The sequence below is a fragment of the Scheffersomyces xylosifermentans genome (genome assembly GCF_036884685.1).
Source record: "Scheffersomyces xylosifermentans strain CBS 12540 chromosome Unknown RJT20scaffold_3, whole genome shotgun sequence".
Classification (NCBI taxonomy): domain Eukaryota; kingdom Fungi; phylum Ascomycota; class Pichiomycetes; order Serinales; family Debaryomycetaceae; genus Scheffersomyces; species Scheffersomyces xylosifermentans.
Window position 1 is genome coordinate 230,813 of NW_027042941.1, and position 14,243 is coordinate 245,055.

At 41.2% G+C, this 14,243-nt stretch overlaps 4 protein-coding genes across 4 annotated transcripts; 1 reads left to right on the forward strand and 3 right to left on the reverse strand. All coding sequences in view use genetic code 12, as the record gives it.

Moving 5' to 3' along the window:
• The first annotated feature begins 190 nt into the window (after positions 1 to 190).
• Positions 191 to 2,529, forward strand: RJT20DRAFT_33609 (uncharacterized protein). The gene has a single exon (XM_064919731.1). It carries the CDS (start codon positions 376 to 378, stop codon positions 2,374 to 2,376), a length of 2,001 nt encoding a protein of 666 aa, XP_064774753.1. The 5' UTR covers positions 191 to 375; the 3' UTR covers positions 2,377 to 2,529.
• Positions 2,530 to 2,682: 153 nt separating this feature from the next.
• RJT20DRAFT_94774 (amino acid/polyamine transporter I) lies at positions 2,683 to 4,404 on the reverse strand (the record flags this gene model as incomplete). The annotated part of the gene is made up of 2 exons (XM_064921549.1): positions 2,683 to 2,981; positions 3,156 to 4,404. 2 exons carry the CDS (start codon positions 4,402 to 4,404, stop codon positions 2,683 to 2,685), a joined length of 1,548 nt encoding a protein of 515 aa, XP_064774754.1.
• A 2,013-nt stretch (positions 4,405 to 6,417) lies between these two features.
• Positions 6,418 to 7,725, reverse strand: RJT20DRAFT_1276 (uncharacterized protein; the record flags this gene model as incomplete). The annotated part of the gene is made up of 1 exon (XM_064917033.1): positions 6,418 to 7,725. The coding sequence occupies one exon, from the start codon at positions 7,723 to 7,725 to the stop codon at positions 6,418 to 6,420; it is 1,308 nt and encodes a 435-aa protein (XP_064774755.1).
• A 2,948-nt stretch (positions 7,726 to 10,673) lies between these two features.
• NMD5 (Nmd5p) lies at positions 10,674 to 13,948 on the reverse strand. Its single transcript, XM_064916809.1, has one exon. It carries the CDS (start codon positions 13,914 to 13,916, stop codon positions 10,728 to 10,730), a length of 3,189 nt encoding a protein of 1,062 aa, XP_064774756.1. The 5' UTR covers positions 13,917 to 13,948; the 3' UTR covers positions 10,674 to 10,727.
• Between the last annotated feature and the right edge of the window lie 295 nt (positions 13,949 to 14,243).

Here is a 14,243-nt window from a genome sequence, read left to right on the forward strand (position 1 = left end):
ATTATCCTGAACACTAACAATCATCCATATACACAGAACCCAGACGCACTGTGTCGAGTGTCGCGTGTCGCGCTTTTCTCCCCCATCGATCTCAACTCTCAACCCTTAACCCACAATGTCACACAATGTCGCATTATCCCGTGTCTCAGTCAGCTGCCTTTTTAACGTGGTGATGATGGTATATTCCAAGTATTCTCTTCTTTTGTTCCTTAGGCACAAACTGGGGGTTCAGCACATCGCTTCTGCTCCCTTACTCTGTCCTGACACTGTAGTCCCGCACCAGTTCATCCGGTGAAACCACAGCCGCTATTTTTGTTTTCTTCGTTTTCCCGCTAGTTCTGTGTTGTCACACCATGAACTGCAGCCTTGACGGAGATGAGCAATACCGATAGTTTGGCAACAATCACCACCATGTCTCAAAGCGATAGCATTGGAATGTCCAAGGGAAACAAGACTCGGGTCGGAGCAGGCTCTGACGGAGCCAAGCAGAAGTTCCTGGGTTCTCGGAACAACAAGAATCCGAACGGGTCTCTTCCGTCAGCAAAGAATCAGAAGAAGGCTATCCAAATGGATAACAGCTATCGCAGCGACACATTTCAAAATCAGATTGAAAGCCAAATCAAACAGAACAAGAGGGTCTCAGGGAGAAGTCGCAAGAATCAGATTTCCATAAATCATCTCTTGGACTTCCAGAGTTACAGGGATTCTGACGAGTACCACGTGAACCACACTAAGAATAACAATAACAACAAGCCTAGAAGAGGAAGTGGTACCAGATCTCGTAATAATCTTTCTTCGAAAGTCAATCTCCGAGGAATGGGATTCATCAATGTCAATTATAAATTTGTTGTGGATCATAGAAAGAACTATCGGGTTCAAGAAATGGATCCCAACGTTCCTGTTGACACTGAGGACATAGTACGGATAATTGTACCGAAAGGTAATGCTTGTCCCATCTGCTTAACGGATGAGCCTATTGCTCCTAGAATGATTACTTCTTGCGGTCATATCATTTGCTTGAAGTGTGTATTGTCATTGTTGGAAAGCGAAGTCCCAAACGCAAAGAAGAGAGAATCCCTGGCTATTGTGGAAAAGTACAGGGAATGTCCGTTATGCTCCTCGATTATAAGAAAAAACGAGCTCAAGCCTGTTTTAATTAACAACATTGATGAGAATCTTGAAACGCCAAAGATCCAAGATGAGGTTGTTCTCTCTTTAATGGCTCGTCCTCAATCTAGGATTTTTCCATTGCCAAAGCCTCTCGTCCAATATTTCGACTCGATTGACCATTTTCCATGGGTAAACCAGACAAATCCAGATTGCAATCAGTTTCTGCGTATATTCAAGGGAGAAACTTCCTATTTGTTGAACATGTACGAGTTCGAGAAGCAACATGTGAAAGCAAACTACGAGGAAGAGAAATTGTTGTATGGCGAGGATGATAAATTCGTTAAAATGGCTTTAAAGCACATAGACAACGAGATATCAAGCTGGATTACAAAACTTGGTGAAGACCTAAAGGAGAAGGATGTAAGTCCTGGATTAAACTTACACTCTCAGGTGAATGCTCCGTTGTCTCTGAGTCCCAATTTGACAGTTGATGATGGCCACTGCTACTTCTACTATCAGACTGGGTTTAACTCGAGTGTAACCTTTGTGCTCTCGCCCCTCGATATGAAAGTTTTGAAAACAGCATACAACAATTCTTATACTTCTCTTCCTTCGTCCATAATAGCGAAGATAGAGAATATAAAGTATGAGTATTTGACTACTGAAACATCACTTACCAAGTATAAATATCTCTCGCATCTTCCTTTAGGATCACAAATTGGATTTATTGAATGCAATTGGAATCATAATGAGTTTATTACGAGAGAAGCTTGGGATATATTCAAAGATGATTTGACCAAGAGAACGAAGAGCTCAACCCAGAAGTTGAAGAGAGAAGAAAGAAATAGAAGAAGAGCTCTAAATGAGGAAGAAATCAAGACTAGAAACTTCTATATTCGTGAGAATAGCGGTAGAGATGATTTAGACGATTCCAGCTACGTGGATTATGCTGCTATGGGCAGCTTATCCATAACGGATAACCGTGAACTTCCTGCCTTGTCTGATCATCAAGCATCTAACAATGAGCACTCGTCTGCTTCTGCAGGAGAGTCTGCCGGAGAACATGAGATGACTACGACTATTTGGGGAACGAAGATTCCCAAGGCAGAAGTTCAAGAAGAAGAACCCGATGAAGATGATTGGGATGCGGAGGAGATGATTCGTAAGGCTCGTGAAGAGATGGAGCGCCAAGAGAATGAGAGTGGAAAAGGACGAAAGAAAAAGAAAAAGAAGATGATTTTAATTTCGTCAAATTCAAATTGGTAGGCGGATAAGGGCGGTTCTATAACTTGTCTGAAACGAATCGATTTCCGGACTTTCTCTCCGGTGGACTTCAACGAAAACTATGCAACGGTTACATTCTTACAAACCTTAATGCAACGAAGAACGTTATCTAAGACGTTTGATGATCAATAATACTCATGAAATAAAAAAAGTCATTATAATTACTATTTAATCTATAAACTCACATATGTACATTATACATCTCATGAAAAACCTAATGCAGAGTTGGTAACTCTCCTGGAGTTACCCATTTAAGTAGTAATATTGTCAATTGAAAATCTTTTCTTTCTAGTGAAGTGGATAGTATTCTTCTTCATACTTCACATCATGAACGTCTTGAACAGTACCTCTCCAAAGTCTCACGTACGGCCGGGCATAGAAGAATGCCGCTCCCAATACAAACACACCCGAACCAATTACAGGGAAAGCCCAGTACGGAATAGCCATTTCTGCAGCATTTGGAGGTGGAACGAAAGGGAAGAGTGCCAAGAATATGTTGGCAAACAAGAAGATAATCACACATATAAAGGGTGCTGTGACAATCTTGTTATTGTTTGTTTGTCCCAATGTGCTCAGAGAGACAGACACTCTAAGTAAATTCTCATTCTCCGAGCGTCTGCGTCTAGGACTATATCCTACAATAGAACTCTCGTCTGTATCATCTTGCTGATCGCTATCATGTTCCGTGTAGTCATTGTTTTGAATGTAGTCATCGTCATCATTTTCTTTTCCATGGTCGATGGGGTTAAACTCGTTCCAACTTTCCTTCTTCCTGTTAAGTTTCAAATAAATCAAGCCGAGTGTCAAAAGAACATTAATCCATGTTCCGGGGTAGATGTAAAGATTTACGACAAATTCATAAATCTCAGTAGATGGTGGGGCCACAAGAATAAATACTGTAATGGCCCAATGCAATAATAAGGAATGATTTAAATTCTGAAAGAATTTCAGGAAAGGCAAATAGTTATTGTATGCGAGTTCTTGATTTACGACTGAGTGAGCGTAAGAAACAACAAGGACATTTCCAAGGTTTGAAAATGAGATGAGAATGGGCAAGAGTCTCAGAGTGACACTTTGTCCAAAGATCTTGTTGAAAAAAATACCAGCAACTAAAACACCGCTGCTGAGAAGTTCGTCCCTCGGTATGACAATGAGGTATGCTACAAGAACCAAGAAGTATAACACTGTTGTTAAAAGAACGGCTGCTGGAGCAGCAATGGTCAACACCGTATATGGGTCATTAATTTCATTAAGGACGTAATTGACATTCTCCCAACCCTTGAAAGAATAAATCACTTCCAACAATGCCACAGAGACAGAGTACAGATTAGGAGTTTGCCTGTTGTGAAACAGCCAAATGTTAGTGAAATTGTCAGTTGGAGGAACATCCACCAATTTCAATGAGACCGCTGCTCCCATAAGGATAATGAGAACCAAGATTAGGATTTTGAAGATTCCAAGGAAATTGAATAGCTGAGTTCCTTGGTTGGGGTATCTTGTATGTAATAGAATGCAAAAGGAAATACAAGCCACACCAATAATCTTCACCATTGTGTCGTTGGTGGCATCACCATCCTGGTGATCTGTTACAGCGTACAAAACGTACTTTCCGAAGGAATACGAGTTCCCCGAAGAAAATCCCAAAAGAACAATCAGGAACGAATAAACGCATCCCATAAGGCCCTTAGGGCGATTGAACACTCGCAAGAGATAGTTCTTCTCTCCTCCATTTTTGAACGGGAGATTAAGTGCATATTCCAAGTAGATAAGTAAGCCACAGAAGATAACGATACCTCCGACAAGAAAGAGCGAGAGGAACAACCCTACGTTACCATTTGTGTACTTGAAGATGATTGATGGATTCGAGAAGATACCAGTGCCGATGATCTTGTTGACTATCAACGAGATGCAAGAAAGGGTTCCTAGCTTCTCTTTGGTGTTGCCCTTGGAGAATAGCGAAGCAACATGCGACGTTCGTGAAGACACTCTTTCAAGAGTATTTGGTCCCATACTTAGTGGACTTCAGGAAAGTCTTACTGATGAGTATTAATGCTGATAGATGGTGCTATATGAATGGTAGAGTCTAGTTATAATAAGCAACGACGTGTATTTTCCACCTCGAAACCCCATGCAAGTGATTTTATTCAGTATAATTGCCGAGTTTCTAGATCCAACACTGCACTTAGAGTCTATTAAAGTTATCACAAGCACTTACAACCGTTGTATCTTGTAAGTAGGAAGAACCTAAATACCATCACTGAGATTAAATCTCACACTATAAACAGCCGCTCACCGTTAAGGGAAATTCTTTGCGGTGAGATAAACGCACGTGATTGTGGAGGAGATCTGAGCGAGAGATTTGGTGGAGGTGATGAGTATGGAAATGGGAAGTGGGAAGTGGGAAACAGGGAAAGACGTGTGATGTGAGTACTGCGTATTATGGTCGACATAGATAGTGTGGAGCGTGTAGTGTAGTGATAGAGAGTCGTTAAGTAAGCGCATAGTGGTGAGTGGTAGGATCGTGCTTAGTGTGGTAGAATTATAAAAGAACAGAACATAGTATGGTGAAAAAGGTAACTAGTTATTAATGTGAAAAGTGGTAGAATAAGTGCTTATAGTACTGTAATAGAAAATAGCATGGTGATAGAATACAGTAGTTACCTAAGTGTAGTGGTAGCATAAGTCTGCGGTAGTACCATTGAATAGAGTATGGGATATATTAGTAGAAAAAAAATGGTGCTACCATGTGTCCTTGCTGTAGTAGTAACTGTAATAGAAGGAGTATAGTATGATGACTATTGATGGTGAATGAAGTCAGTAGTTATCAAGTGCTCAGTGGTCATAGTACTTACTGTAGAAGCACTAGGATACGCTTCAATTGTACTCTATTGAACATTTACTCCCACCTTAAAGTCCATAGACTGTATGATTAAATACTACAACTCTTTTCTGGGTATACCCAATTTGATCTACGATTGGAATTTTAGAGTGAAAATTCGAGGGACATTACTATATGCATATGATTGCTGCTAATTGTCCAGTACTCCTCGAGTACTCCTAAGTTTAACCAGAGTTCTTTTTTTGAATCGTTATTGAACAAGAAGTTACAAGATAAACGCTATAGCGCACACTACGTCCTAGTACAGATAACAATATACATAGATGCAAATGGTACCGCAGTAAAACCACAATTGACTCCTAAATTGCTTCGACAAATCAGTCCATTTTCTTGACTAATCGGTAATCTCGACATTCAAAGCCATCTTCTTCCTTCAATATAATTCATCACAGCATCGATTGGTATCCAGAATTACCATATAAGGATACTTATCTCTATTATGGTAGCGCCGAGGAACCCTCTCAGTGAGATTGGCAATAAAGCTTGCAGATGAAATGAGACGATGGTGAAAGTGTGCATGAATGCAAGTAATTGACGTGTTGGAAGACAGGGAGGAGTGTCGTCAGGCAAGACTTAGTGTGGAAGGGGTAATAATATGACGCGAATGGAAATAAGGGTCTAAGATGAAACTTGACCTCCAGTAGGTTGGTGTAAGGGGGCCTCTGTGGAGCCATATAAAGTTTTGGGTGCGAAAAATCGTGATGGAGACGTTGGCTTAAAAGATGAAAGTTACGAGAACTGTGGAAAAGGTATTAGTCATTGTTAAGCACAAGAGCGGTTGCCCTCTGCCTTCCCTTGTAAGACGGGGGATAGCCTCAAATTGAAAGATATATGCTAAGTGAGCAATTTGAAAGTGAAGCACGGCTAGAGGCATGTTAACTAATTCTGCTATACCACGCCTGAAACTATTACGAATGGCCTCGTACCTCATAGGAGAATGGCGTATCTTCACCCTACTTCCTCGTGTTATTACATGTCTCCACAATTGTCTAAATGCATATTATTAATTTAAATTATGAAATTGAAGTATGAGAATTGAAAATCTATGAATCCGCCCATTGGCACCCGCAAGTATCTATTATCCAAAGTCCAGCTTTGTCCATATCACTCGATTAATCTATTGTTTAATTGTCCTCATCAGCAGCAACATCTTGGTGAACAAACTGGTCGACCAATTGTCTGTCGACTGCTAAGCGAATGACAGAAATTCCACACTGTTTCAAAATGCTCATTTCATCAAGTTGAGCTTGGCCATCAGCGATGAATTGACGAATCGACTCAATTCCACGTAAGGTGGACTTGGCATGGTTCTTAATATTTTGCACGTAGTAGTAGGATCTCTTATCAACAAATGTAGAATCGGACTCCAAGTCATCTCTCTTCGTAAGACGCTTCTCGGCAGTTTTAGAGAGAAGTTCCTCTTCATTCAACTCAATGTACTTGTCCTTCAACTCGAATTTTGGAAGGTTGCTTGGAGGGAAAATGGAAGATACGCTCTCGACATGGTGGAAGTCTGGGGCTTCAGCATTGGAAGTGATACAACGCGAGTTCTGGTGGTTAATGGATGGGAAGTTGATGTTAAGAGCAAGAACTTCCTTTGGACTAGTAACACTAAGCCATTCCAATAACTGGTTAACTCTCTTGTTGATGAAGTTAATGTTTCTTCCAAAGACGTTTTGCTTTAAGATTTGTGGGGATTGGATGTTGAAGAACTTTTCGTCTTGGTAGTAGATGTGGTGGTTGTCTTCGGTGGAAAGACCAATGGTAGTGAGGTTGTTGTTAACAGAAGCCTGAATCATGGACAATGCTTGGAAATTGGTATGGTTTTCATTGTTTGAAGTAGTTAAACTCAAACCTTCGTTTGGTCCAACAATTACAACGTCAGGCTTGAACTCGGTCTTGAACTTTGGAATGATGACATCGAATGCAACGAGTAAACTGTTGAGTGGAGTAGAGTTGACGTACCAGATGTTGGAGTCAAGAGGATCTTGTCCGAATTGCTTTGTGTTTTTGACAGATGAAACGACAGTGGACTCAAACTTAGTAAGATCTTCCTTTCTGACCACGTTCTTGGCTCTCTTTGGGAGTTGGTTGATTTTCAAGATGTTCTTGTAGTAGGTTTGGTGCACTGGTAAGAGATGACCAAACTCACCACCGTCTTTGATGGAAGATTCCTCCTCAACGTCACGCTTGGTCACTTGGAAAAGAGAGTCAACCTGTTGAGTCTGCTCTTGTCCAAGTGCTTGATCCTGGACATCTGTGTTATATAATGGAGCAACCAAGAGCACGTTGTGACCATTGGCTGTGAGACTTGAGTAGAGAAGACGCACGTTCTTGGATACCCATGAGTCAGTGGTGGAAAGGAGGATATTCAAGGAAACGGCAGTGTTGACAAGGGACGAAGCCACTATCAAGGCAGCAGCGAATCTCATTGATTGAATGTGCTTTTTTTGGTTATGGGTATGCTATTGTTACTTCTTGGGGTAGAAGTAGTTTGGTATGAGGGTATATAGGCTAACAGTCGGGAGACAATACACTGAAAGCGTAATACGGCGATCACAATAAGGTTTCTGGTAAACGTATTTGATACTAAAAGTGCTAGTTGTCGAACGAGTTGTTGCTGATTCCCTGGACTTTATACTTCATACATCATGGAAGCAAATTCTTTGTAAACCATGGACCTGAACGTGCCCTTTCCTGATTTCCTCATTGAGAACCTATTCCGTTTCACTTTGCATTGCAAAATTAGACACCTTGCAGCTAAACGGTGAAACGTGGGACATGCCTACTTCGGAGCGGCGACTAGAAGTCCTGTGTCAGAGGCTTTTGAGGTTATATTGCGTTGAGAGAAGGCGTAGGAGTGGATAATAATCGGTATATTATTAGTGCCTAGATGCCTGGTAGTGTGTGTAGGTTTGAAGGTTATAGAGAAGTTAGTAGAGAGGCAGCATCGATATTTTAATTATTGTAATTATTGTGAATTATTATTAGGAGGATTAGGATTTATTAGGGTTATTAGGGATATTATGGATATTAGGAAGAATAATAATAATAATAATAATTATTATTATTATTTATTATTAGCTTCACTGAGATGAGGATTTAGAGCAAAAGCCATAGGTTATTTGGTAAATTTGCTATAGGAGTTTGGCAGCTCTTGGATTTATTATTTGTATGTGACGCATAGTAGACGTGTACATTTTTGAATCAACCAAAAACTTGGAGGGGGGGAGGAGGAGACATGTGGTAGCAGAGATTCGTAGGAGGTGGAGGAGAGTGGGTATTCTAGGAGTAGAGATGGACCAGAGTATTAGACTGGTGATTTGCACCGGTGAGCAAAACCGTCTGCAGGCGAAGTGAAAATAGCCTTAAAAATTTGAAGAGTATGCAGCGATGCAGAGGTGTTAATCGTGAAGGCTGAGGACTGTTAAAAGACGGCTGAATGCTGATGATTGAAGGCTGAAGGAGAAGAAGGCACTGGCAGTAAGGAGAGATCAGAAAATTCGATACTGAAAACCACAGAAACTGAGGGATTCCACTAATACCCCCAAACCAACACTTCGAGCAAACCCATTGGAAACTCACCAAACCTCACTGATTTCTCAGCCAGATTCCAAATGTGTCACAGCAATGGTAGTGATGTATTGATTAGGCTCAATCAGGAATAATATAACTCACCACACAGGAGAGACCAACCCACGCAAAGAAACGAATAAACACTATTTGCGCCCACGGACCATCACATACACACCAACAGCTCCATATGCACAGCGATCAGCGGTTGCAGGAATCTATCGGCTCAGGGTTGGAGGTTTGTAGGCGAAACGGTGTTGTTTGCAGGATGATGATGGCTAAAATAAGGGTCAGAAGGCAACGGTAATTGTGGTGATGGAAAACGTGGACGAGACGGTGGCATGCGGCGTGGGGGTGGGTTCACGTGTGACAGGGGATGGTCAAGGCAACGTGCAACAGCGAGGTGATGGGAATTTTAGTATATGAGGTACAGTGGCATGAACCACAAAGGCATGTCATATAGAATTTAAACGCGAGGAGGATGCCAACAGACGACCAACTCAGTATAATGTAAATAGAGAGGTAGTCGAGAGGAACGATGATCGTTACGATAGCTCAAAACAGAGAAAATATCACTAAAGCTCAATACGCTTATGTTAAAATGCCAAATTTGTGTGCTTATGTAGAATGGTGTAAATGTAAACAGGTACAACTCACCCCTGGTAAACACAGCTGGGGAGCAGTAACCTAACATGTATAAGCCGAGTCTATAGAATATGTTTCATGCGGTTGGCTACTGTATAATAAGAAAGTTAATTTCCAGCAAGACTCTAAACAGTACTAAACAGGCCTAAATAGTTCTAAACATAGCAGTTCCAGAATATCACCAGTATACATGAAACCACGTTCAATGAAAAGAACCATTAAATTCCTCTACTTTTTATAAGAATAGCCGAAGCTTAGCCAGAAATCAGTATTAGGTATCAGATATTTACCAGCAACAACAAACATTTGCATTTCACATGTGGAACTCAAACCATCTAAACCAGAACTGATGTAATCGATATCGATGTTATTGTCACAAAAGCCCAAGGCTACAAACACCAGAAAACGTGTGAAGGCTTTGTCACTTCTCTTGGCTTATGCTCTTCACTCCTGAAATGTTTTCTTCTCTCGTATGTGTGCCAAGTGGTGGTGTGCCAATAGCAACTGTTTAGCAATGTACATTTCACATCAGCTGCACGATGAACCACTTCCAAGATAAAGATGGTATCTGTTGCTCTCTTGCCATGTTATACGTACAGACTCACTCTATGTACTGGCCCTAGCGCGTCCTCGGATGAAAACCAGCATAAACACACATAAATACTAAATAAATGCATTATATTCTGGAGAAGCCATACACGATCGTCCCTCGCAGATTATGCTTCAAACACCCTCGTGTGCCATATTATTAATCTGTATCGCTGTCGTCATCTTGCTGATTCTGAAGGTATAAACGATCAGACGCACTTGGTGATAATCATTTTATTTCGGGTGCAAAAAAGTTTCAAAGCCTCATAGTGATTATGTCAGAGGGAGAGTGAGATGGAGATAGGAGGTCAGTAGCAAAGTCTATGTGTGAGTGGTGTTGGATATATTCGCCGTTCATTGTGTTTGTGGTATTTATATTCGTAAATCACCATCTCGTAAAATGTTGCTGTCTGTTGTTTTTATCGTACATTATGCTGGGGCATAGTATTGTTGTTTTTAGCATAGTTGCAGCTCGTCTGTAGCTCCCTCTAGTAAAATTTTTGCATCCGTGTGGAATCTTCATTGATTGTGCATTTTCTGATAACTCGTGAAGTTATGTCTACACCATCTTTTACCGATACTGTTCCTAGATTTATTAGATGTTCTTCTATAAAATATGTACTGTTGTTTACTGAACTACTTCAAAAATGTCTGCGATCAACCTTTGGTCGCTTTCTCCAAGACTTCCAAAGAGAGCATTGAACTTAGCAGCGTTATTGCTCTGAAGCGCTAACATGAAATCCTTGATCACAGAGAAGACATCAACAGTGTCGAGGGGAGTAGTAGCTAAAGGATCCTCTATAACTGGCTCATCTTCTTCATCGAAATAGCCAGAACTCTTCAACTTGAAGCCTTCCTCCTCTAAAAAGTTTAAGTACTCGTGTCTGCCTTCAGCGTGCTCTCCTTCTTCTGCTCCAGCTTCCAATGCTCCTGCTTCACCTTCTCTGAGAATATCCTCTAAATCTTCGGAACCAGCATTTTCCCAAGCGTCATTTTCGTCGCCATATTTGTAGTTATCGCCTCCTGAGAAGTCACCTTCATTGAAGTTCTTTCTCTTCTTTTCCAAGTTTTCAATAGCCTTAGGTAACTCTCGTAAAAGTGTGGCTAACTTCAATCCCATTTGCTCTACGATGCCACTGTCAAGCTGTCCAAGGATCTCATCATGACTCATTAAACTCAATAACGCAAGAACCGATAACTTCAAGTCGTAGACTCTTTTCAATTGGGGTATTAACAGGAACCATCTGGAGAAAAATGGATGCAACTGGTTGGATTCTTGTAAGAGTCTCAAACTTGTAGGCGCATCATATACGATGGATGCAGCAATAACATTAGTGACATTAACATCGAAGCCAGTGTTTTTGACATGATGCTTGTCCTGCTTGTCTTCATTAGTGAGTGCTACAACAGAGGCAATGAAATTTGGAATGTAATGAACGGACTGATTCTGCAAGGACAAAATGAAAGTCTGGGACAACTCACAGCCGTATATCAACTCACTGTATCCAATTTGGTTATCGTCACCTTCTGAAATCATCCGGAAGATATTGACGAAGATCTCTACCAAGTGCTGGTTCTTACGCAACTCTTCGGCACCGTAGATCATAAAGTTCTGCAAGCATTGAATTAATTCTTCAAGGTACATAATCGCAATTCCACTAGTAAAGGCATCACTTAGTAACTCAAAGTTCTTCCACATAACTGGACTAATGGAACGCAACAAGAAGGTGGAGTTTTCCATTAATTCTCCTATTTCGGCAATGAAGTCATCCAATTTATTTTCTAATACATATTGAATAGCTGGGGAGAATACTTCCTCCAATTTCAAACAGATTTCAGTGGAATTTTCAAATGATAAGAGGACCGTGATCATAGTGTTCAAAAGACCGATGGCAGCCATTACTTTCTCGCTTTGATCTTCATAGTCACCGTCAAAGTCCTCAACATCAACGTTAGATGCTTGGTTGATTTCAACGGCTAATCTCATAAACTGTTCAACCAATTTGGTCATCAAATCAACTCCAAATGGTTGTAACTGGTCTGAAAAGTTCTCAACACATTCTTGCATCACCACCGAGATAGCGTCGTTGTCAATTTCGTTGGACAATTCCAACAATCTTGACATAGTGGGTATGATAATTTGAGATAAGACTTCCTTGAATTCAGGCTGTGGCAAAAAGGCTTGAATTGCCAAAGCGCTTTCAAAACTAACAGGCAAACTGACCTCTTGAGAACTATCAAAATTACGCAAAATCCCTTGGTATAACATGGATTTGCTTTGTTCGTTCTTAAATTCTACATCGGCGAATTTGGCCACGACATCCAAAGTCCTGGCACGCAAGAACTCATGTGTTGAAGTGAGGTTGGGGAAAACCAATTGAGACAAAAATGATTCCATCTGGTCCTTGTATGGGGAATGAAACCCTGCTATGTAGCTGGAAATACCTCCTAGCATCTTTAAGATACCGTCCTTTTTCTTGGCTACTTCTAAAGTCTCTTGCTGTTGCTGCAATTGACTCAACTCCAGATGTATGATAGTAACAATAGGGTTGAGCGTAGTGTTCTTTCTTTTGTATGCAAATGTCACCAATAATCCCAAAGCAGCAATATCTGGGCTATTGAACTCATCAAGGATGTCAAAGCCAACATGAATGTACTCATGTGGATCTTCGTCAAAGATCTCCAAAGTTGTGTCACTGGGGCACAATAAAGGATAGATCAAAAATGAGATCAAGTTCTCGTAGTATGGTTTAATAAGATGCCAAGTTGATTTTTGCGATACACAATGACTAAGGAACTCGAGTAGGTGATAAAGAGCAGTGGAACTAATCCATTTCTTACCATGACACCATTGTTCTATCAATGCTAGGTAGTTCTGAAGCAAACGAGAAACAAACTCGTTCATGAATGCCTCGTGGAAACTTGGATACTTGAACTTCTTGCTCAATGTGGAAGAAGCATAACGTTGGAAGATTCTATGCATGTTGGCAATGGACCATTTCTGGCACTTGGAAAATTGGAAAAAGCACTTTTCCTGCTCACTGAGGTTCGAAGTTGCAATGTACTCTGGTGTGGGCATGTTAATCACGGCTTCGTGAAATGCTCCCCACGCTGTGATTGCTTCTCTCGATTGCAAGGGCGTTGGCAAGTCATAGTATGTCACAAACTTGTACAGTTTGAGAATGAGTTTGACAATTTCTGCCGAGACCTCGGTAATGTTCTGTGCATTAGCGACTATTGCATTTCCTATGTTAAGCAAATGAGGGAATGCCAGGTCAATGATAGGGTACAACTCATCTTGTCTTTCGTCATTTTGGATCCATCTGAATTTTCTCGAGATTTCCGAGAAACAGAGAAGACCAGTGTACAATTGAGACAAGTCACGATCACTTATGTTGTTTCCCGAGGGAACCTGTTGAAGAAGAGTGCCAGTTTGCTCGAGAAGTCCCGTCCAATGGGAGAACTCGTGCGAGATCAAGATCCTAACTACTGGGATCAACTGCTGTTTGGTGTTGTAGTCACTATGGACAAGAACGGGCAAAATTCGTTCTTTAATTACCGGTCTTTCGTCGGCGTCTATTTTCTGCCCATCGGTCGATGACCAGAATTTCACCACTCTGTTCTTGAAGTACACCGCTGTAGCCTTTTTCACCCCGGCATCGATGGCAGTGCCTTCTGATGCTATGATATCGAGACAGGCACCGAGAAACCCAGGAGTAGCAACCAATTCCCGAAGTTTGACCTCGGCCTGAAGTCGGATATTCTGGTCGGCTTGTAGTGTTGCCGAGAAGCACTCCAACAAGACGTTTGCGTTCATACTGCTGACCCTGAAGAGAGTATAACACTTCAATCAGATGAGCTTGGGACAGATTAGAAGACTTGGAAGAAGAGAGGTTTTTAAAGCAGCAGTTTTTTTTGGTGCGACTGAAAATTGGGGGTTTCTGCAGGATTTGACGTTTTTGCGGCACGGGGGTAATCTGATTAGAGAGGTGGTGGTAGTGGGAGGAGACAGACGGTGTATTAGTAGAAGTTGTAGTAGGAGTTGTAGTAAGTAGTATTAATTATTTATGAAGACTAATACTGGATTTGAAGAAAGAGATTTGTTGGGGGGATTGGGAGAGGTCAATTGGGGAAAAAAGAGAGA